The following is a 25,524-nucleotide window of genomic DNA, read 5'->3' as shown; positions in this document are numbered from 1 at the left end:
TTCGAAAAACGGCATATCTGTCGCGGCAAACACAATAGCCTTCAATACTCAGTAGTATTCCCTCATTGATTTCAGTCAGTATAAGGTGTTTCTTCCTCAACGGTCACCTCTCTACACGGGCCATTTTTGTTTTGTTTTTTTTTTTCGGCGGACGGTCCATACATGACATACATTTACTCTTCTTTCAACCTCTCTACTATGGCCACTTTCTTTGATGTCCCTAAGGTGGCCGTTGTAGAGAGTTTCAACTGTAATTTGATCAAATTGAAATAATTGGAAAATAAAGAAAAAATATCGCCTCGCAAAAACGGCGAGTTTTACTTAAAGAAAGAACGCATTACTTAAAGAGAAAGAACGCATTCACAAATTACTGTGACCATTTTACATTCAACGGAGTACTAGCTTCATTGTTGAACCTCCTTTATCGCTTCCTTATTTTAAGTCCGCGGACTTCAGGTTTGGGAACGGACAATTTGTTAAAAGAAAGGGGCCTGGAAACAATAGAGTGAAGGGACACCTGGTCAGCGGGCTTGTTCCTTTGCACATGCTCAATCAGGTTCGTTGATTTGGCGTCCATTTTGAAAGTGTCCAACGGTTTCAAACTTGCTTCTTTGAAAGGTTGGAGATCGTTCATATATTATGCTTCTTGATAGCATCACAGGACATCTTAAGGTTGTTACAATTTATAATGGCACTATCAGCCTTTAGTAATCGATCACTTCTCAAGTGTGCAGCAACCCTTTCGGGACGAGATACTCAGTCAGAAATGGAGACAGAAACATCTTGTGAAGCGCAAGCATTAACACTGGAATGTTCACAACACAGACCAAGACTGTATTACACTTATTACTAAGGCTCTTCGATACTCAAGATCTATAGAAGAACTAATAAACAGAATAGAAAAGTGTTAACAAGTGTTGAATTTGCAAGTAGGCAAAGATAATCTACGTAGTCTGGTTCTATATTTTCATGCGTCAGTCAATAACAAACCCAAGCTTCCTAATTCCCCGGGCAGTCATAGCGTCATAATTGGTGAATAATTTAACAGTATGCATGTATTTTTTGAAGCAGGTACAAAAGTTTATTTTTGATTTTAAATTACGTGGGTTTTAACTTAAATGAACAGAGAATGAATAGACATTTTCATGAGTCTTTCAATGCATAGCTAATGCAGACCATGATTGAATTAGAATGTATTTTCATGTAAGTGCCAACATAGTTGTTAACATCTTCACAGTTTCATACCTTCATCTGCAGTTCAAAGTATGATTCATTTCATATATTACCATTAATTTTAATGTTCATTGTGCACTGCTCCTATGAAATTATATTGTGGTTCTTGAGAGGATACAGTGCAGCACATACTGTCAGGAAATTGAATGCCTTACTTTTTGGGAAGCAAAGCACACAGTCATGTTAGAAACCAGAAATTGTTCTATTTGCACCATAGTTGTATCGTCAGTAAATCTAGGTTTAAAGGAAAATAAAATTTAAAGAAACAAGTTGTGAAAGATAAGACTCTTAAGAGAGTCATAGCAGTCATAGCTGTTTTGGATTCTCTTGTCTACATACACCATTATTAATCTGCAAATACAACTGTCTCTCTTGTGAAATGTCCCTGGTGGCAAGGAAAGAAAATAGGCTGCTTTATTTACAGGGTACACTGTACATTATTATTAGGAGGCATTGTTTTCAAGATTGAGGATAAGGGCTTTAAATAGTAAAGTGGCTTCACTCCTGTTACATTAACTAGGAACCTTGAACGTTTCATATTAAAAAGGAAAAAAAAATGTATTAGGTAAAGTTTCAGGAAAATTTGAAACTTTTGGGAATAAGGTGCTTATATGTTTCTATATTTTCCCTGAAAGTCTTTGGTGGAGCTCATGAGAAGGCTAGGAATGTTTATTGATTTGGAACTTTAGTCCGGGACAGGTAGAAATTTACTTCGAACATGTAAACCTTTGATATGACTTGTCCGTGGGACAAGCACATTTTTAATTAGAAAAATTAAGATAAGAAACAGTTGCCTTAAATATTTCATTTAACTTTGCCATTCCACTGCCAGTTGTTTCATCCATTTGCTTTTTTACAAGCTCTGTTGTAGGTTTAATTCAAAAATAATATACAAGGGTAATAATGTGATTAAATAATGTGATTAAAAACATTAAATGCCCGTTGCAAGCTAAACTTTTTGGACAAGAACTCTAGGTTTCGGACAACCAAATTTAATGTACTGCTCGTGTGAAGGACAAGTGGAGAGGAAAATTTCTCTCTTACCAGGGTGCAAAGAAAGTGATTTTTAAAGCTTGCCATTCGGGCAAGCTGAAGCTAGCATATACTAGCCCAAATGTCATTTCAACTAGCCCCCAAACCGTTTTGATGAGCAGAATTGATTTCACAGTTCTTCTTTAATTTGAATTCCTCAAAAAAACTTCACTTGTCCATCGAGCAAGTTAAGTTCAAAATTCACTAGCTCGATAGCAAAATCCACTACCCCCGGGCTATCGGACACTACTTTCTTTGCGCACTGCTTACTCTCTAATAATAATAATAATGTACATCCAGTGGTTTTTCATAGCACTTTACAACGATATTAATAGATGATACTTTTATAAAAATGCATACATAAAAATAAAAAAAGATATACATTGTAAAACATTGAACTCTAATAATATAATAAACCATTGTTAATAAATTTAACATATATATATGCTTCAGTCTCCCCGACTAGTAAAGCACTGTGCCTGAGTTATAAGACATGAGTAGTATAAGGGGGCATGTGGATGAACAAAAGTGAGGGGACATCGGGGACATCGGGGATACTGGAAAAAACCAGTATCACCAGCAAGTCAGTCAAGTCAATCTGGTCTTTGTTCTGTAACCATTTTTGCATTGTCAAGGTTAATGTCAAGAGTTAATTCTATCGAGTGAATTTCCAAAACCTAACTAAATGTCCTAGCCCTAGCTAAATATCCTAAACCTAACTAAATGTCCTAGCCCTAACTAAATTTGCTAAACCTAACTAAAATCTGTTGGGCGCAGTGTTTAGACCTAAATCAGTTGGGTGCAGTGTTTAGAGCTAAATCAGTTGGGCGCAGTGTTTAATCTGTTGACGTAGTGTCATTTTCCAAAACCTAACTAAATGTCCTAGCCCTTTCTAAATGTCCTAAACGTAACTAAAAATCAGTTGGGCGCAGTGTTTAGACCTAAATCAGTTGGGCGCAGTGTTTAATCTGTTGATGTAGTGTAAATTTCCAAAACCGAACTAAATGTCCTAAACCTAACTAAAATCGTTTACTTTTTCTGTTTTAGACCTAAATCTGTTGGGTGCAGTGTTTAGAGCTAAATCAGCTGGATGCAATGTTTAGGATTAAAACTTTCCCTTACTCTAAAATCTTACCCTCACGGTTGACTGATTACAGGCAAGTTTGAACAAGCCCATTGACGTGACCTTTTGTTTTGTTGAGTCAGCAGAAATTGATAGTATTTTTAGAACAGAGGGCTAGCGGGGGATATAAAAGCGGGACAGCAACACATACAGATCATTTGATTACAATTCGTTGAACTGTGCAAACCTCTCATCATGGCGATTACTTACCCACGTCCTTGTCCTATCTGTGGAACCAAAATTAAGAATCGAGGAAATTTCTTCCGTCACAAAAAGTATTGCGGTACTAATACAAGAGTACCATGCCTACATTGCGAAAAAACGTTTTGTCGTAAAGACAAAATGGTGGCTCACGTCAAAAAATACCATTCTGAAATAGCAAAACGAAAAGCAGAGGAGTCTGCCGAACTAACAAGGCTGGAATTATTGCATGCCAGAAAAGTACCTAGACTGGGTAATGAGGAACAGACTGGCGGAGCAGTGAGCACCCGTGGAACCAAGCGTTCAGCTGAAGATTCCAATCCTGATGTGAAAGTTACAAAGATGGATTCCCAGGGCAATGAAGCCAAGACTGATGGCGGTACAGGTCCGTTGTTTCAAGCCAACATTGCCAAAATGGGGACACCTAAAAAATGGAAAAAAGGCAAAGTCATTGACCAGAAATTTACGTTTACATTGGATTACCTACGCGATCCAAAACCAGACGAAGATTTAGGGGTAGAAGCAGTTTATGTGTTGACCGAAGGAATGGATGCTATGATGGAAGACATGGAGATTGGCCTAAAGAACTATGACCTGGCACTTCAAATTGGAAGCAAGGAACATTTCAAAGAGTCCAGCAATACCGGTGAAACATGGCATATCCCTGCCGATGATTACTTTCACCGTTTGCAAATGACGCAGTCGATGTTAGGCCATATTGCGAGGGTCTTGAATTCGGGGGAATTTATTTCGTCCGACAGAGGCTTTTCAGCCTCCATGACTCTTTTACGTCGTGATGTGAAAGGAGGAAAACGATCAGGATACAAACCCGGTGAGCGTATTTGGGAAGAAGTGGTCAAAGAATTGCGCTGTGTCCATGAAATCAAAAACAAGGATGAATTGTGCTGTGGCCGTGCTATAGTCGTCATGCGAGAACATGCCAAGAAAAAAGCAGGCGAAAAGAACTGTTACGAAAATATTCGCCAAGATCGAGGCAAGAACAGCCAGCAACTGAAAGAAGCCAAACAGTTATACACAGCGGCAGGTGTTCCAGAAGGATCATGTGGGTACGAAGAAATTCAAAAATTTCAAGACTATTTGGGTCCTATGGGTTACCAGCTGATTGTTGTTGACCCAGTACGTGGTGGTGTCATATTTACTGGAGAACAATACAAGTTTGCGCCTAAAGTGATTCAGATTGTAAAAACCTATTATGAGGACAGTGATGGAGAAACCAAAGCCCATTACGATGGCGTGTACAGTATTGCAGCTGTGATGAACCGTAGCAAGTTTTGTCGTTATTGTTGCAAGGGTTACAATACAGAAGACGCAAAGCACCATAATTGTTTGCATACCAATTGCCCTAGCTGTATGTGTCGTAGGAACAAGACATCAAAGGGGTGTCCTGACTACACCGGTTGGAGTAAACCAACCATCACCTGTCACAAATGTTGCAGATCATTTTATGGGGAAGACTGCTACCAGGACCATTTGGTTCAAAAGAAACAAGAAGAAAGCAAGATGGAAAAAGACTTAATAAAAGAAGTAGCGTTGGACAATGATCTGACGATTCCACCCCAGAAAGCGTTGAAAAGTGTTTGCGAGATGCATCGTAAATGTAACACCTGTTTGGTTTCTTACAAAGTGAAAGAAGGAATGACTCATAAATGTGGTCATGGACAATGTTCTAATTGCTTAAACTATGTGGATCTGTATAACCACCAATGTTTTATTATGAGTGACATCTACAAGGCAAATAAACGTTATGACAACAAACAAAAAGTAGAAGAAAAGATTCTGGAAGCCATCAAAGAAATGACGACTGAAGACGGGGAAAAAGTGAAAGACGTTGCAAAAAACCCTATTACGAGGAAAGAACAGGAAGAGGCCTATCTAAAAGAACACCCACCAACACAACCAGTAGATGAAAAAAGTAGACAAGAGTCCATCGAGAGAGTTAAGAAACAATTACAAGATTTGGGCGTGGATGTGACAGAGATTCCCGAGGATCAATTAGAAGAGTTCCAAGGGGATCATTACATGCTGACAGAAGGGAAGAAAGACAAGCACAGAGAGTTAGTGTTTGCAGACATCGAGTGCAGTATTGACAACAACAGACAATTTACCCCGAATCTCATCTGCTTTGAACGTGAAACGTCAGACAAGAAATACCACTGTTGGGGTAGGACATGTCTACGTGACTTTCATAACAAGCTAATGACTGCGCTACAAGAAATAGAAAAAGAAAACAATTTGCGATGGAATCAAGTAGAAATGCAAGTATACTTCCATAATTTCCGTGGATTTGATGGCATGTTTACCATCAAACAGCTGTATGACATGAATATCAAGGTGTCTAAAGTTCTGATGACCGGTCAGAAGATTTTGTACTTTGAATGTAACAGACTGAAGTTTAAGGACTCTATGTCTTTTCTAAATATGCCGTTGGAAAGTTTCACCAAGACGTTTGGTTTGACGGAACTGAAGAAGGGGTACTTTCCTCATTCATTTAACAGAAAAGAAAACCAGAATTACGAGGGTCTGATTCCTGACCTGAAGTATTATGAGACTAATTGCATGAACACTAAGAAAAAAGAAGCTGTAGAAAAATGGCATGGCGAAGAAGTATTTAAAGGAGAAAGCTGGAACTTTAAAAAGGAATTGTTGGAGTACTGTGAAAGTGATGTCAAGTTATTAAAGGAAGGTTGTCTAGCCTTTGCAGCTGATTTTGAAAAAGAATGCAAGTTTAATCCGTTGAAAGAAAACATTACCATTGCCAGTGCCTGCCACAACTTTTGGCGGAATAACCAAATGATTCCTTACTCCATTGCTGTCGAACCACCCCATGGATGGAGTGGAATAAAGCCAGCTCAAAGCAAGATTGGATTTCAGTGGCTGCATATCCAAGACCAAAAGCTGGGTGGCAACAGAATCAAACATGCAGCGAATGGCGGGGAACAAACTCTCATGATAGAATCGTGGGGAAAAGTACGTGTAGATGGCTATGATCCCCTCAAGAAAACAGTCTACGAATTTCAAGGCTGCGAGTTTCATGGCTGCCCTAAATGCAAGAAACAAAGACATGTTAAAACTTGGCACCATCCAGACCGCACTGTCGAGGAAATGTTGGAATTAACAAAAAAGAAGACAGACGTGTTACGGAAAGCAGGTTACACCGTAAAAGTGGAATGGGAATGTAACTTCAAACAAAAACTTGCAGCTGATCCAGAGTTACAAGACATGATCAAAGATTTGGAATGGACGGCTCCTTTAAACCCAAAAGAAGCCTTGTTTGGTGGACGTACTGGATTAAGTTGTTGTTATCACAAAACAGTCCCTGACGAAAGAATTGACTATGTGGATTACACATCATTGTACCCGTGGGTCAACAAATATGGAACGTATCCCATTGGACACCCGACCATCATGAAAAATCCATCTGATCAGAACATTGACAATTACTTTGGTATCGCTAAAGTAGATGTGTTGGCTCCAGAGAAATTGTTTCACCCCGTATTGCCTATGAAAATTGGTGACAAATGTATGTTTACTCTGTGTGCTACCTGTGCCCAAGAACAGCTAGAAAAACCATGGCATGAAAGAAGTAATCTTTGCAAACATACAGACCAAGAACGTCAAATGACGGGTACTTGGTGTACAGAGGAACTGAAAACAGCGGTTGAAAGGGGATACGAAATACTAAAAATTCATGAGGCGTGGCACTGGGGAGAGAACCAGAGAAAAAGAGGGTTATTTGCACCCTACGTCAACAAGTTTTTGAAGGCCAAACAGGAAGCCAGTGGCTGGCCGTCAGACGTAGAAACAGACGAACAAAAAGCCAAGTACGTCAGTGAGTATGAAATGCATGAAGGCATTCAATTGGAACAAGACAAGATTAAGATCAATCCAGGCCGGAAAGCAGTGGCTAAAGTGATGTTGAACAGCTTTTGGGGTAAATTTGGAGAAGCTGACAACAAGCCGACTACCAGTACATTGCAGAAAGTAGAAGATTGGGAAAAACTAATAAATGATGATACGGTGATTGTAAAAAGTGTCAATGTTTACAGCGAAGAAGTGTTGGAGGTCACAACAGTCAAAAAAGAAGGCGCATGTGCCCCGAATGTGAAAGGCAATATTTTTATCGCTTTGTTCACAACAGCTATAGCACGCCTCAAGCTATATGAAGCTTTGGATGAATTGAAAGAAAGAGTCCTGTATTATGACACAGACTCTGTCATCTACAAGAGCAAACCTGAAGATGAGACATTACCACTGGGTAAATTTTTGGGGGATTTTACAGATGAGACCGGTGGAGACACCATAGAAGAGTTCGGATCAGCAGGCCCAAAATCCTACAGTTACAAAACAAGCGGTGGAAAAACAGAATGCAAAAGCAAGGGGTTAAAAAACACTCACGTTGTCAGAGAAGTGTTGAATTGTGAGGCAATGTTGAAACACATTCAGCTAGAACTGAAAGACCCAGAAGAACGCAAGCGTCAGTTAAAAACCACAATTTTTAATCATTTTGTCAGGAATAGTAAAGTCAAAAGCATTTATTTGGAGGATATGGTCAAGATATTCCAAGTCAATTGGGACAAGCGTGTGGTAGAAAAGACCACAGGAGTGACATACCCCTATGGTTATGTGAGATTGTAATTTTTGTAAAAGTTTTATACATTTTTGAGAACAAAGTTTGCTTGGTAGCGCGAGTTTTCTTAGTGTTTTATACAAAGTTTTGTTGTCAGAGCAAAGTTTGCTTGGTAGCGCGAGCTCTAGTTTATAGTGTTGTAATTAAGTAGTGGTAAGGTTACAATAAAGTGCGTTGTTACAAATTTTGTGTGCGCTTATTCATGTGAAAATTCCCAAACCTTAATCCAAAGAGAAAATTCCCAAACCTTCAACCAAAGAGAAAATTTCCCAAACCTAAAACCAAAGAGAAAATTTCCAAACCTTAAAAACGAAAAACGAAATTCCTTCGATCGCAGTCCTTAGGCTTAAATCAGTATGGTGTTACAAAGTTAAGCCCTAGCCCCTTGGGATTAGGGTTAGAGTTTGAGTTAGGGTTAAAATGCTAATAAGGTTGGGGTTAAAATGTTAATAAGCCCTAGCCCCTTGGGATTAGGGTTAGAGTTGGACTTAGGGTTAAAATGCTAATAAGCCCTAGGCCCATGGGATTAGGGTTAGAGTTGGACTTAGGGTTAAAATGCTAATAAGCCCTAGGCCCATGGGATTAGGGTTAGAGTTGGACTTAGGGTTAAAATGCTAATAAGGTTGGGGTTAAAATGTTAATAAGCCCTAGCCCCTTGGGAGTAGGGTTAGAGTTGGACTTAGGGTTAAAATGCTAACAAGGTTGGGGTTAAAATGCTAATAAGCCCTAGGCCCATGGGATTAGGGTTAGAGTTGGAGTTAGGGTTAAAATGATAATAAGCACTAGCCCCTTGGGACTCGGCTTAGGGTTTATTTGGTGATGACCTGACATTTTTCAACCATAAAACAAGTGCGAATGCAAGTGTGGGGAAGACAAGGTAAAATGCAGTCGGTGTCTATGCAAGATTTGGAACAAATAGCCTATTAGCAAGAAAAACGTTTCAAATGTGCCCACTGCTATAATGTGTACAACCCAGTGCTTTCAGTGGAGTTAACAGAGATTGCAGACAGAGTGGTTGGAAACAACGATGCCGTGCAAGAAATTCAGCTGGAACTCACAGTGCATCAACACAGAGTACCAGAAAAGAATGAAAATTTGTTGATGTCTATGAGCGATGGTTTATTACGTGCAGTTCAAGACTGGGTGACAAGTCGAAGATTATCGATGAAAACAAGATGTTATTTGACGTTACATGCAGTAGAACCGATTGCTCTCCCCATCACAAAATGTTTAGGAGTGCTGACTAATATTCCAGTGTTTGCCTTCTTTCCATGGACGGTGTCATTATCACACACAATGTTAGCCATGTTTGATTGGTTGAGTTATAATTGGTTATTGGCTAAACTGCTTTCACCGACTAATAACATAAAATTGGTTATCACAGTCATTTACGAAAAAACATGCCTAAACATATAAGATCCCAAGGGACTATCACGCCCAGACTTGCCTGTTGACGTCATTGCCTTAGAGACCTTTAGTTGAGTATAACTAGGGGTTGAAATCTGGTCAAACATTACAGATTTGCAACATGCCAAAAGTTACGTATCCAAGACCATGTCCTACCTGTAGAAAAGAATTGAGCAAAAGAAATTTCTTTCATCGTAAGAAGCAATGTGGTACAACAGAGAATCGCTATCATTGCCCATTCTGTCCTCTTTCGTTTTCACATCCAGCTAACAAACAGCGTCACATGAGACAGCACCATTCAAAGAATCCACAATGGTTTACTTGTCCAGAATGTCATCAAGTATTCACAGGTAAACAAAAAGAAATGAAACTTCATTTGGAAACTGTATGTGCTGAGGTAAAACCCTGCTACAAATGTTGGCACTGCAACGCATCATTTACAAGACAAGACAGCAGGCAAACGCACATGCGACGTGTTCACGGGTATATTTGCAAGGAGCAAGACGTCAATTTGCAACTACATTTACAACATTTGGGTGAAGAGCGAGTTTGCAAAGACGAATGGATGTTTGTGGAGTCACGATCCATTGAAGAGAACGAACAAAAGATTTACCACTGCGGTCAGACACCCATAAAGTCTTACTTCTTTCTGGAAAACAAGATCAATGGAAACCGCACCTTTGTAGGTTCAACATGTATTGAGAACATTGATCCTCGAGTGGGTAAAGTGATTGGATATTTCGACCATATATTAAAAGAAGACATACAAGGGACATATCAAGGAGAAAACGACGAAGGTTTACAAAAGTTTACAGTGACATCAAACACAGTACTCGCTAAAGGTTCAGAAGTAGTGAAACATTTAAACCCACCAGTCACCAAAAACTTAGAGAATAAACACGAAGTTTTGGTGGAATATCCTAAACAAGAGACTTTGATTGTAGGTCAATCATATCCGCTTAAATTGAAAGCCAAGTATGTTAGAGGACAGTTAACGTTTACTGCATTGTAACTTTTTTCACCATACGTGTAACTAGTTTTAGGAGGTCAATAATAAAAAAAAAATCACACAATGATTACAGTTTAAACATGTGTTTTATTTTTACTGAGTGCTGTTTAATTGATTACAGAGCTGGGTATATTTGGACTGCAAATCGGTGAGTTCCTGCATGAGCTGTGTCACAGACAATTTCTGGGGTTTTTTGGATGTCTTGAGTAACTGAGAGCGTTCACATGCCCGTTCCTTTTTCATGGTTTGATAACTGGTTTGATCTTGCACAAGTTTTTTCTCCTCATCCAAAATCATTTGATCTAAAATGACACAATGTACTTGTTCACAGGCCGCATTCACGACTGCTTGTGATTCTGGTGATTCCATTTTTGGGAAGGGCCGTAATGATTTGAACCGTTTAGGAAATGTGCCCTTTTTGAGATGGTTTCTGAATCCCTTGATGGCTTTTTCACGATACTTGATACGTGCCTGGATGGCTTGCAGTTTTTGACGATAACTTTTTAGTGTAGGTTTCTTGCTTTTTACTGTAGTTTCCATATTTTTCTCAGCGGGTTCCGACTGATCCCCTATGGGAGTGTTTTCTTGGACAGGATCAGACATAGGGGGAGGATTATTTTCCTTGATAGGTTCAGAGACAGCGGGAGTTTCTTCGAGTGCAGACATGTTTCCCATACAAGAGGTGAGATAAAAATGATTTCTTAACGTGAGACCGATGTCAATTTATAGCCTGAGGTGAGATCTGAAAAACATAAAAGAATAGTTCGTGTGAAACTATCATTCATTTAACACAAGGTATCATGAAGATAGGACTGCATGATGAATGGTCTCCAGTAGAGGAACCGCGGAATCAAGATTTAGAAGACATGTGGATTACACATGAGCAAACAGAGAGAGAAATGTACCCTGAGAATCATGAGAATTGCCATTGGATGGAGTTAGCATTGGATGATCCCTTGTTTCAAGTCAGTTATACCCAAATATTTGGTTCTTATTTATATGTCGTTGACATAACCCAAAAGCCTCCGTCAAAAGAAGGTATGAGAAATATGGATTTTGAAATAGTGTATCCTATATACCACGGATTGAATGACATTATTGAATTAACAAAACCTTCCAAGACATCCAAGATTAAAATCAGAGCCTCCTCCAGAGAACATTGTGAGGTCGTCTATACCTGTGAATTCCGCGTAGATCAGTGGTCTTATAACAAAATGGATGAAATCATGGACGGGTTAGCGGATCAGCTTACTATGAAACAAAACTTGAATGGAGGTTTGCTCATACAGTTGTCTTTCAATGAGTAGATTGAAGTCAAAATTTTCAGTCAAAGTTTGCAGTCAAAGTCAACAACTAAAAATCTTATGTGTGAAAAAGTCTACAAAAATAAAATTCTTATGTGTGAAAAAGTCTACAAACATAAACTTCTTACGTGTGAAAAAGTCTACAAAAATAAAATTCTTATGGGTGGAAAAAGTCTGCAACTTACAAATGTGTCATCCAAAGGTCCCAAGGCCCCTACGAAAAATTCTTAAGGCCCAAGGCCCCTACAAGGCCCCTACAAGGCCCCTCAGACCACCAAGGCCCCGGGGCCTTAAAGGCCCCTAAAATTATCAAGGTCCCAGGGACCTTATAAGGTCCCTCACATTTTAATGGGTCTAAAAAACTATAAATAGAACGAATTCATTATGTTAGTCATCACAATCATTTGTGTTAAGACTTCGTAGTGTCAAGATGCCTTACTGCCACAGACGTGTGTGTCCTATTTGCGGAAAACAGGATTTACTAAAGCTAAGCGAACACTTACGTCAGGTTCATCATTTATCTAGTGATGAACGACAATTGTACTTGAAGAACGCTACATTTTCACAGTCGTTCTCACCAATTCTTAATGCTTCAGGATGTTTAGAGATACAACCTTACCCTGAGTTTAAGTTTCAACACCCGGCATCAATGATGGTCGTAGGACCTACTCAGAGTGGGAAATCCTATTTTGTGGAACAATTGCTTTCAAGCAAACGTATCAAATACCCAAGTAGGAAAACCACAAAGATTCAATGGTTTTACACCCAGTGGCAACCACTGTATGAACGCATACAATCGACACTCGGGAAAAGTATTACGTTTACTCAAGGGTTACCAGTAGTAAACGACAATTTAGAAGACATCAATGATCAGGTTCATAACCTATGGGTGTTTGATGACTTGATGGAAGAAGCTGTGCAAAGTCCACTCATATCTCAGCTGTTTACTCGTGGCCGTCATCGTAATTTAAGTGTCATTTTACTGTTACAAAATATGTTTCCCAAGGGGAAATTTAATACCAACATTTCACGAAACGCCCTATACATGGTATTGTTTCGTAGTCCTAGTGATCGAAAACAAATGGACATCATGGCGGAGCGAACATTTGCGAAGGATAGACCGAAATTTATGTCTGCTTATATGAAAGAAACCGAAAAACCCTACGGGTATATTATTTTAGACAATCACCCTAAAACAGCCAGCGAGAAACAAGTGATTGCTAATGTCTTTGGTAACTGTTATACTTACCCGAATATCACAAAAAGTACGCACACAGTCCCAAAGATAACAGACGTACAACCAGCAGTCACACACAACGTTGAAAGTCCGAAGCAACTAGTCAAACGTAAACGTGAAAAGCCACCCGCAAAGAAAACGAAAACAGTGAAACAGACTGCGAAGAAGAAACAAACGAAACCTACAGTGAAAAGGTCAAGAACACCAGCTATCTATAAACCCAAGGTTATAAGAGAAAGCTCTGAGGAGGAGGACATTTACTCCAACGAAGACGAAAAACCAAAAGACTTACTGACAGAACTACGCGAACTCGCTAAACAAGAATATTTAGCTAGACAGCCACGCAATGGATTTGGCTTTAATCCTTCGTATACCTAGTTCACTTTATCCATAAAAATGTCAATAAAATATGTTTTAAAACCTTTATTTCTTGTGTCTTTTTACTAGTGTACTAAAATTCCCTACATTTACTATATCGGACCGCCAAGGAAACACCTTTTTCAGTCTAAGTCTTGTAGTCATGACCTGAGCATTCTATCATGGTTCAAAATGAGTCTTACATCTTGTAGAGCAAAGGTTCTCACTCTTTTGGTAGTTTAAAGTGAAGTTATTACTGACAAAGTTCACACGAGCACTTTTTTCCACGTAGCCGCCATCTTGGATTATTGCGATCGACACTCCGATAAGTTCAGTCCGATAGGGCTAAGAATGTGGAGTTTTACTGCGGGTAATAAGTTTTACTGTAGGTAAAAAGTTTATTCCTAGGTAAAAAGGACATGGCTAAAAACATACACACACATATACCTATAAAAAAAAAACCCACACACACAATCGTTCGATCGAGAGAAAACGTTTCAAAACGTTTTTGCAGTAAAGTCGCTATTGCGCATGCGTAGTGCGCAAAGGAACCCTCTAAAACTCTTTAACCTAAGTTAAATATACTTTATAAACATTTAAGACTAGTTTAAAAACGTTTTAGAACGTTTTTACACCACATTTATTACCGCGCATGCGTAGTGCGCAGGGGACAGAAATTCTGTCCCACATGTGTGAGTCGTAACTTTCATACACATATATAAGTTAAGTTATTCTATATCTAGAGTAACGAATGTCCGAGTCCTCTTCGGCGCTCTCCGAGTGCCGAGAACTTCTCGATCTTTTGACCTCGTCATCCGAAGGATGACGTAATGCTTAGAAATTGAATTGATTATCTCTCAGTAGTAAGGGTGGGCACCTGGCCACTCAAAGGATGCCGCCGCTTTGATTGACAGGCGGCATCCAGTAACTAGGCAACTTTCAGTTGCCTAGTTACTTAACCCCCTAGGTGCCCACCCTTACTACTGAGAGATAATCAATTCAATTTCTAAGCATTACGTCATCCTTCGGATGACGAGGTCAAAAGATCGAGAAGTTCTCGGCACTCGGAGAGCGCCGAAGAGGACTCGGACATTCGTTACTCTAGATATAGAATAACTTAACTTATATATGTGTATGAAAGTTACGACTCACACATGTGGGACAGAATTTCTGTCCCCTGCGCACTACGCATGCGCGGTAATAAATGTGGTGTAAAAACGTTCTAAAACGTTTTTAAACTAGTCTTAAATGTTTATAAAGTATATTTAACTTAGGTTAAAGAGTTTTAGAGGGTTCCTTTGCGCACTACGCATGCGCAATAGCGACTTTACTGCAAAAACGTTTTGAAACGTTTTCTCTCGATCGAACGATTGTGTGTGTGGGTTTTTTTTTTATAGGTATATGTGTGTGTATGTTTTTAGCCATGTCCTTTTTACCTAGGAATAAACTTTTTACCTACAGTAAAACTTATTACCCGCAGTAAAACTCCACATTCTTAGCCCTATCGGACTGAACTTATCGGAGTGTCGATCACAATAATCCAAGATGGCGGCTACGTGGAAAAAAGTGCTCGTGTGAACTTTGTCAGTAATAACTTCACTTTAAACTACCAAAAGAGTGAGAACCTTTGCTCTACAAGATTTAAGACTCATTTTGAACCATGATAGAATGCTCAGGTCATGACTACAAGACTTAGACTGAAAAAGGTGTTTCCTTGGCGGTCCGATATAGTAAATGTAGGGAATTTTAGTACACTAGTAAAAAGACACAAGAAATAAAGGTTTTAAAACATATTTTATTGACATTTTTATGGATAAAGTGAACTAGGTATACGAAGGATTAAAGCCAAATCCATTGCGTGGCTGTCTAGCTAAATATTCTTGTTTAGCGAGTTCGCGTAGTTCTGTCAGTAAGTCTTTTGGTTTTTCGTCTTCGTTGGAGTAAATGTCCTCCTCCTCAGAGCTTTCTCTTATAACCTTGGGTTTATAGATAGCTGGTGTTCTTGACCTTTTCACTGTAGGTTTCGTTTGTTTCTTCTTCGCAGTCTGTTTCACTGTTTTCGTTTTCTTTGCGGGTGGCTTTTCACGTTTACGTTTGACTAGTTGCTTCGGACTTTCAACGTTGTGTGTGACTGCTGGTTGTACGTCTGTTATCTTTGGGACTGTGTGCGTACTTTTTGTGATGTTCGGGTAAGTATAACAGTTACCAAAGACATTAGCAATCACTTGTTTCTCGCTGGCTGTTTTAGGGTGATTGTCTAAAATAATATACCCGTAGGGTTTTTCGGTTTCTTTCATATAAGCAGACATAAATTTCGGTCTATCCTTCGCAAATGTTCGCTCCGCCATGATGTCCATTTGTTTTCGATCACTAGGACTACGAAACAATACCATGTATAGGGCGTTTCGTGAAATGTTGGTATTAAATTTCCCCTTGGGAAACATATTTTGTAACAGTAAAATGACACTTAAATTACGATGACGGCCACGAGTAAACAGCTGAGATATGAGTGGACTTTGCACAGCTTCTTCCATCAAGTCATCAAACACCCATAGGTTATGAACCTGATCATTGATGTCTTCTAAATTGTCGTTTACTACTGGTAACCCTTGAGTAAACGTAATACTTTTCCCGAGTGTCGATTGTATGCGTTCATACAGTGGTTGCCACTGGGTGTAAAACCATTGAATCTTTGTGGTTTTCCTACTTGGGTATTTGATACGTTTGCTTGAAAGCAATTGTTCTACAAAATAGGATTTCCCACTCTGAGTAGGTCCTACGACCATCATTGATGCCGGGTGTTGAAACTTAAACTCAGGGTAAGGTTGTATCTCTAAACATCCTGAAGCATTAAGAATTGGTGAGAACGACTGTGAAAATGTAGCGTTCTTCAAGTACAATTGTCGTTCATCACTAGATAAATGATGAACCTGACGTAAGTGTTCGCTTAGCTTTAGTAAATCCTGTTTTCCGCAAATAGGACACACACGTCTGTGGCAGTAAGGCATCTTGACACTACGAAGTCTTAACACAAATGATTGTGATGACTAACATAATGAATTCGTTCTATTTATAGTTTTTTAGACCCATTAAAATGTGAGGGACCTTATAAGGTCCCTGGGACCTTGATAATTTTAGGGGCCTTTAAGGCCCCGGGGCCTTGGTGGTCTGAGGGGCCTTGTAGGGGCCTTGTAGGGGCCTTGGGCCTTAAGAATTTTTCGTAGGGGCCTTGGGACCTTTGGATGACACATTTGTAAGTTGCAGACTTTTTCCACCCATAAGAATTTTATTTTTGTAGACTTTTTCACACGTAAGAAGTTTATTTTTGTAGACTTTTTCACACATAAGAATTTTATTTTTGTAGACTTTTTCACACATAAGATTTTTAGTTGTTGACTTTAACTGCAAACTTTGACTGAAAATTTTGACTTCAATCTACTCATTGAAAGACAACTGTATGAGCAAACCTCCATTCAAGTTTTGTTTCATAGTAAGCTGATCCGCTAACCCGTCCATGATTTCATCCATTTTGTTATAAGACCACTGATCTACGCGGAATTCACAGGTATAGACGACCTCACAATGTTCTCTGGAGGAGGCTCTGATTTTAATCTTGGATGTCTTGGAAGGTTTTGTTAATTCAATAATGTCATTCAATCCGTGGTATATAGGATACACTATTTCAAAATCCATATTTCTCATACCTTCTTTTGACGGAGGCTTTTGGGTTATGTCAACGACATATAAATAAGAACCAAATATTTGGGTATAACTGACTTGAAACAAGGGATCATCCAATGCTAACTCCATCCAATGGCAATTCTCATGATTCTCAGGGTACATTTCTCTCTATGTTTGCTCATGTGTAATCCACATGTCTTCTAAATCTTGATTCCGCGGTTCCTCTACTGGAGACCATTCATCATGCAGTCCTATCTTCATGATACCTTGTGTTAAATGAATGATAGTTTCACACGAACTATTCTTTTATGTTTTTCAGATCTCACCTCAGGCTATAAATTGACATCGGTCTCACGTTAAGAAATCATTTTTATCTCACCTCTTGTATGGGAAACATGTCTGCACTCGAAGAAACTCCCGCTGTCTCTGAACCTATCAAGGAAAATAATCCTCCCCCTATGTCTGATCCTGTCCAAGAAAACACTCCCATAGGGGATCAGTCGGAACCCGCTGAGAAAAATATGGAAACTACAGTAAAAAGCAAGAAACCTACACTAAAAAGTTATCGTCAAAAACTGCAAGCCATCCAGGCACGTATCAAGTATCGTGAAAAAGCCATCAAGGGATTCAGAAACCATCTCAAAAAGGGCACATTTCCTAAACGGTTCAAATCATTACGGCCCTTCCCAAAAATGGAATCACCAGAATCACAAGCAGTCGTGAATGCGGCCTGTGAACAAGTACATTGTGTCATTTTAGATCAAATGATTTTGGATGAGGAGAAAAAACTTGTGCAAGATCAAACCAGTTATCAAACCATGAAAAAGGAACGGGCATGTGAACGCTCTCAGTTACTCAAGACATCCAAAAAACCCCAGAAATTGTCTGTGACACAGCTCATGCAGGAACTCACCGATTTGCAGTCCAAATATACCCAGCTCTGTAATCAATTAAACAGCACTCAGTAAAAATAAAACACATGTTTAAACTGTAATCATTGTGTGATTTTTTTTTTATTATTGACCTCCTAAAACTAGTTACACGTATGGTGAAAAAAGTTACAATGCAGTAAACGTTAACTGTCCTCTAACATACTTGGCTTTCAATTTAAGCGGATATGACTGACCTACAATCAAAGTCTCTTGTTTAGGATATTCCACCAAAACTTCGTGTTTATTCTCTAAGTTTTTGGTGACTGGTGGGTTTAAATGTTTCACTACTTCTGAACCTTTAGCGAGTACTGTGTTTGATGTCACTGTAAACTTTTGTAAACCTTCGTCGTTTTCTCCTTGATATGTCCCTTGTATGTCTTCTTTTAATATATGGTCGAAATATCCAATCACTTTACCCACTCGAGGATCAATGTTCTCAATACATGTTGAACCTACAAAGGTGCGGTTTCCATTGATCTTGTTTTCCAGAAAGAAGTAAGACTTTATGGGTGTCTGACCGCAGTGGTAAATCTTTTGTTCGTTCTCTTCAATGGATCGTGACTCCACAAACATCCATTCGTCTTTGCAAACTCGCTCTTCACCCAAATGTTGTAAATGTAGTTGCAAATTGACGTCTTGCTCCTTGCAAATATACCCGTGAACACGTCGCATGTGCGTTTGCCTGCTGTCTTGTCTTGTAAATGATGCGTTGCAGTGCCAACATTTGTAGCAGGGTTTTACCTCAGCACATACAGTTTCCAAATGAAGTTTCATTTCTTTTTGTTTACCTGTGAATACTTGATGACATTCTGGACAAGTAAACCATTGTGGATTCTTTGAATGGTGCTGTCTCATGTGACGCTGTTTGTTAGCTGGATGTGAAAACGAAAGAGGACAGAATGGGCAATGATAGCGATTCTCTGTTGTACCACATTGCTTCTTACGATGAAAGAAATTTCTTTTGCTCAATTCTTTTCTACAGGTAGGACATGGTCTTGGATACGTAACTTTTGGCATGTTGCAAATCTGTAATGTTTGACCAGATTTCAACCCCTAGTTATACTCAACTAAAGGTCTCTAAGGCAATGACGTCAACAGGCAAGTCTGGGCGTGATAGTCCCTTGGGATCTTATATGTTTAGGCATGTTTTTTCGTAAATGACTGTGATAACCAATTTTATGTTATTAGTCGGTGAAAGCAGTTTAGCCAATAACCAATTATAACTCAACCAATCAAACATGGCTAACATTGTGTGTGATAATGACACCGTCCATGGAAAGAAGGCAAACACTGGAATATTAGTCAGCACTCCTAAACATTTTGTGATGGGGAGAGCAATCGGTTCTACTGCATGTAACGTCAAATAACATCTTGTTTTCATCGATAATCTTCGACTTGTCACCCAGTCTTGAACTGCACGTAATAAACCATCGCTCATAGACATCAACAAATTTTCATTCTTTTCTGGTACTCTGTGTTGATGCACTGTGAGTTCCAGCTGAATTTCTTGCACGGCATCGTTGTTTCCAACCACTCTGTCTGCAATCTCTGTTAACTCCACTGAAAGCACTGGGTTGTACACATTATAGCAGTGGGCACATTTGAAACGTTTTTCTTGCTAATAGGCTATTTGTTCCAAATCTTGCATAGACACCGACTGCATTTTACCTTGTCTTCCCCACACTTGCATTCGCACTTGTTTTATGGTTGAAAAATGTCAGGTCATCACCAAATAAACCCTAAGCCGAGTCCCAAGGGGCTAGTGCTTATTATCATTTTAACCCTAACTCCAACTCTAACCCTAATCCCATGGGCCTAGGGCTTATTAGCATTTTAACCCTAAGTCCAACTCTAACCCTAATCCCAAGGGGCTAGGGCTTATTAACATTTTAACCCCAACCTTATTAGCATTTTAACCCTAACTCAAACTCTAACCCTAATCCCAAGGGGCTAGGGCTTAACTTTGTAACACCATACTGATTTAAGCCTAAGGACTGCGATCGAAGGAATTTCGTTTTTCGTTTTTAAGGTTTGGAAATTTTCTCTTTGGTTTTAGGTTTGGGAAATTTTCTCTTTGGTTGAAGGTTTGGGAATTTTCTCTTTGGATTAAGGTTTGGGAATTTTCACATGAATAAGCGCACACAAAATTTGTAACAACGCACTTTATTGTAACCTTACCACTACTTAATTACAACACTATAAACTAGAGCTCGCGCTACCAAGCAAACTTTGCTCTGACAACAAAACTTTGTATAAAACACTAAGAAAACTCGCGCTACCAAGCAAACTTTGTTCTCAAAAATGTATAAAACTTTTACAAAAATTACAATCTCACATAACCATAGGGGTATGTCACTCCTGTGGTCTTTTCTACCACACGCTTGTCCCAATTGACTTGGAATATCTTGACCATATCCTCCAAATAAATGCTTTTGACTTTACTATTCCTGACAAAATGATTAAAAATTGTGGTTTTTAACTGACGCTTGCGTTCTTCTGGGTCTTTCAGTTCTAGCTGAATGTGTTTCAACATTGCCTCACAATTCAACACTTCTCTGACAACGTGAGTGTTTTTTAACCCCTTGCTTTTGCATTCTGTTTTTCCACCGCTTGTTTTGTAACTGTAGGATTTTGGGCCTGCTGATCCGAACTCTTCTATGGTGTCTCCACCGGTCTCATCTGTAAAATCCCCCAAAAATTTACCCAGTGGTAATGTCTCATCTTCAGGTTTGCTCTTGTAGATGACAGAGTCTGTGTCATAATACAGGACTCTTTCTTTCAATTCATCCAAAGCTTCATATAGCTTGAGGCGTGCTATAGCTGTTGTGAACAAAGCGATAAAAATATTGCCTTTCACATTCGGGGCACATGCGCCTTCTTTTTTGACTGTTGTGACCTCCAACACTTCTTCGCTGTAAACATTGACACTTTTTACAATCACCGTATCATCATTTATTAGTTTTTCCCAATCTTCTACTTTCTGCAATGTACTGGTAGTCGGCTTGTTGTCAGCTTCTCCAAATTTACCCCAAAAGCTGTTCAACATCACTTTAGCCACTGCTTTCCGGCCTGGATTGATCTTAATCTTGTCTTGTTCCAATTGAATGCCTTCATGCATTTCATACTCACTGACGTACTTGGCTTTTTGTTCGTCTGTTTCTACGTCTGACGGCCAGCCACTGGCTTCCTGTTTGGCCTTCAAAAACTTGTTGACGTAGGGTGCAAATAACCCTCTTTTTCTCTGGTTCTCTCCCCAGTGCCACGCCTCATGAATTTTTAGTATTTCGTATCCCCTTTCAACCGCTGTTTTCAGTTCCTCTGTACACCAAGTACCCGTCATTTGACGTTCTTGGTCTGTATGTTTGCAAAGATTACTTCTTTCATGCCATGGTTTTTCTAGCTGTTCTTGGGCACAGGTAGCACACAGAGTAAACATACATTTGTCACCAATTTTCATAGGCAATACGGGGTGAAACAATTTCTCTGGAGCCAACACATCTACTTTAGCGATACCAAAGTAATTGTCAATGTTCTGATCAGATGGATTTTTCATGATGGTCGGGTGTCCAATGGGATACGTTCCATATTTGTTGACCCACGGGTACAATGATGTGTAATCCACATAGTCAATTCTTTCGTCAGGGACTGTTTTGTGATAACAACAACTTAATCCAGTACGTCCACCAAACAAGGCTTCTTTTGGGTTTAAAGGAGCCGTCCATTCCAAATCTTTGATCATGTCTTGTAACTCTGGATCAGCTGCAAGTTTTTGTTTGAAGTTACATTCCCATTCCACTTTTACGGTGTAACCTGCTTTCCGTAACACGTCTGTCTTCTTTTTTGTTAATTCCAACATTTCCTCGACAGTGCGGTCTGGATGGTGCCAAGTTTTAACATGTCTTTGTTTCTTGCATTTAGGGCAACCATGAAACTCGCAGCCTTGAAATTCGTAGACTGTTTTCTTGAGGGGATCATAGCCATCTACACGTACTTTTCCCCACGATTCTATCATGAGAGTTTGTTCCCCGCCATTCGCTGCATGTTTGATTCTGTTGCCACCCAGCTTTTGGTCTTGGATATGCAGCCACTGAAATCCAATCTTGCTTTGAGCTGGCTTTATTCCACTCCATCCATGGGGTGGTTCGACAGCAATGGAGTAAGGAATCATTTGGTTATTCCGCCAAAAGTTGTGGCAGGCACTGGCAATGGTAATGTTTTCTTTCAACGGATTAAACTTGCATTCTTTTTCAAAATCAGCTGCAAAGGCTAGACAACCTTCCTTTAATAACTTGACATCACTTTCACAGTACTCCAACAATTCCTTTTTAAAGTTCCAGCTTTCTCCTTTAAATACTTCTTCGCCATGCCATTTTTCTACAGCTTCTTTTTTCTTAGTGTTCATGCAATTAGTCTCATAATACTTCAGGTCAGGAATCAGACCCTCGTAATTCTGGTTTTCTTTTCTGTTAAATGAATGAGGAAAGTACCCCTTCTTCAGTTCCGTCAAACCAAACGTCTTGGTGAAACTTTCCAACGGCATATTTAGAAAAGACATAGAGTCCTTAAACTTCAGTCTGTTACATTCAAAGTACAAAATCTTCTGACCGGTCATCAGAACTTTAGACACCTTGATATTCATGTCATACAGCTGTTTGATGGTAAACATGCCATCAAATCCACGGAAATTATGGAAGTATACTTGCATTTCTACTTGATTCCATCGCAAATTGTTTTCTTTTTCTATTTCTTGTAGCGCAGTCATTAGCTTGTTATGAAAGTCACGTAGACATGTCCTACCCCAACAGTGGTATTTCTTGTCTGACGTTTCACGTTCAAAGCAGATGAGATTCGGGGTAAATTGTCTGTTGTTGTCAATACTGCACTCGATGTCTGCAAACACTAACTCTCTGTGCTTGTCTTTCTTCCCTTCTGTCAGCATGTAATGATCCCCTTGGAACTCTTCTAATTGATCCTCGGGAATCTCTGTCACATCCACGCCCAAATCTTGTAATTGTTTCTTAACTCTCTCGATGGACTCTTGTCTACTTTTTTCATCTACTGGTTGTGTTGGTGGGTGTTCTTTTAGATAGGCCTCTTCCTGTTCTTTCCTCGTAATAGGGTTTTTTGCAACGTCTTTCACTTTTTCCCCGTCTTCAGTCGTCATTTCTTTGATGGCTTCCAGAATCTTTTCTTCTACTTTTTGTTTGTTGTCATAACGTTTATTTGCCTTGTAGATGTCACTCATAATAAAACATTGGTGGTTATACAGATCCACATAGTTTAAGCAATTAGAACATTGTCCATGACCACATTTATGAGTCATTCCTTCTTTCACTTTGTAAGAAACCAAACAGGTGTTACATTTACGATGCATCTCGCAAACACTTTTCAACGCTTTCTGGGGTGGAATCGTCAGATCATTGTCCAACGCTACTTCTTTTATTAAGTCTTTTTCCATCTTGCTTTCTTCTTGTTTCTTTTGAACCAAATGGTCCTGGTAGCAGTCTTCCCCATAAAATGATCTGCAACATTTGTGACAGGTGATGGTTGGTTTACTCCAACCGGTGTAGTCAGGACACCCCTTTGATGTCTTGTTCCTACGACACATACAGCTAGGGCAATTGGCATGCAAACAATTATGGTGCTTTGCGTCTTCTGTATTGTAACCCTTGCAACAATAACGACAAAACTTGCTACGGTTCATCACAGCTGCAATACTGTACACGCCATCGTAATGGGCTTTGGTTTCTCCATCACTGTCCTCATAATAGGTTTTTACAATCTGAATCACTTTAGGCGCAAACTTGTATTGTTCTCCAGTAAATATGACACCACCACGTACTGGGTCAACAACAATCAGCTGGTAACCCATAGGACCCAAATAGTCTTGAAATTTTTGAATTTCTTCGTACCCACATGATCCTTCTGGAACACCTGCCGCTGTGTATAACTGTTTGGCTTCTTTCAGTTGCTGGCTGTTCTTGCCTCGATCTTGGCGAATATTTTCGTAACAGTTCTTTTCGGCTGCTTTTTTCTTGGCATGTTCTCGCATGACGACTATAGCACGGCCACAGCACAATTCATCCTTGTTTTTGATTTCATGGACACAGCGCAATTCTTTGACCACTTCCTCCCAAATACGCTCACCGGGTTTGTATCCTGATCGTTTTCCTCCTTTCACATCACGACGTAAAAGAGTCATGGAGGCTGAAAAGCCTCTGTCGGACGAAATAAATTCCCCCGAATTCAAGACCCTCGCAATATGGCCTAACATCGACTGCGTCATTTGCAAACGGTGAAAGTAATCATCGGCAGGGATATGCCATGTTTCACCGGTATTGCTGGACTCTTTGAAATGTTCCTTGCTTCCAATTTGAAGTGCCAGGTCATAGTTCTTTAGGTCAATCTCCATGTCTTCCATCATAGCATCCATTCCTTCGGTCAACACATAAACTGCTTCTACCCCTAAATCTTCGTCTGGTTTTGGATCGCGTAGGTAATCCAATGTAAACGTAAATTTCTGGTCAATGACTTTGCCTTTTTTCCATTTTTTAGGTGTCCCCATTTTGGCAATGTTGGCTTGAAACAACGGACCTGTACCGCCATCAGTCTTGGCTTCATTGCCCTGGGAATCCATCTTTGTAACTTTCACATCAGGATTGGAATCTTCAGCTGAACGCTTGGTTCCACGGGTGCTCACTGCTCCGCCAGTCTGTTCCTCATTACCCAGTCTAGGTACTTTTCTGGCATGCAATAATTCCAGCCTTGTTAGTTCGGCAGACTCCTCTGCTTTTCGTTTTGCTATTTCAGAATGGTATTTTTTGACGTGAGCCACCATTTTGTCTTTACGACAAAACGTTTTTTCGCAATGTAGGCATGGTACTCTTGTATTAGTACCGCAATACTTTTTGTGACGGAAGAAATTTCCTCGATTCTTAATTTTGGTTCCACAGATAGGACAAGGACGTGGGTAAGTAATCGCCATGATGAGAGGTTTGCACAGTTCAACGAATTGTAATCAAATGATCTGTATGTGTTGCTGTCCCGCTTTTATATCCCCCGCTAGCCCTCTGTTCTAAAAATACTATCAATTTCTGCTGACTCAACAAAACAAAAGGTCACGTCAATGGGCTTGTTCAAACTTGCCTGTAATCAGTCAACCGTGAGGGTAAGATTTTAGAGTAAGGGAAAGTTTTAATCCTAAACATTGCATCCAGCTGATTTAGCTCTAAACACTGCACCCAACAGATTTAGGTCTAAAACAGAAAAAGTAAACGATTTTAGTTAGGTTTAGGACATTTAGTTCGGTTTTGGAAATTTACACTACATCAACAGATTAAACACTGCGCCCAACTGATTT

The 25,524-nt window shown here is 39.6% G+C and overlaps 1 protein-coding gene across 1 annotated transcript; it reads right to left on the bottom strand.

Moving 5' to 3' along the window:
• Window positions 1-20,487: 20,487 nt before the first annotated feature.
• On the bottom strand, window positions 20,488-25,002 carry LOC140932335 (uncharacterized). The gene has a single exon (XM_073381956.1). It carries the CDS (start codon window positions 25,000-25,002, stop codon window positions 20,488-20,490), a length of 4,515 nt encoding a protein of 1,504 aa, XP_073238057.1.
• Between the last annotated feature and the right edge of the window lie 522 nt (window positions 25,003-25,524).

Source organism: Porites lutea, chromosome 3, assembly GCF_958299795.1.
Source record: "Porites lutea chromosome 3, jaPorLute2.1, whole genome shotgun sequence".
Classification (NCBI taxonomy): Eukaryota; Metazoa; Cnidaria; class Anthozoa; order Scleractinia; family Poritidae; genus Porites; species Porites lutea.
This window is presented reverse-complemented; position numbering and strand designations above follow the sequence as displayed.

Coding starts and splice junctions, on each gene's coding strand:
- LOC140932335 (XM_073381956.1), bottom strand. CDS start 25,002: ATGGTGGCTCACGTCAAAAAATACCATTCTGAAATAGCAAAACGAAAA.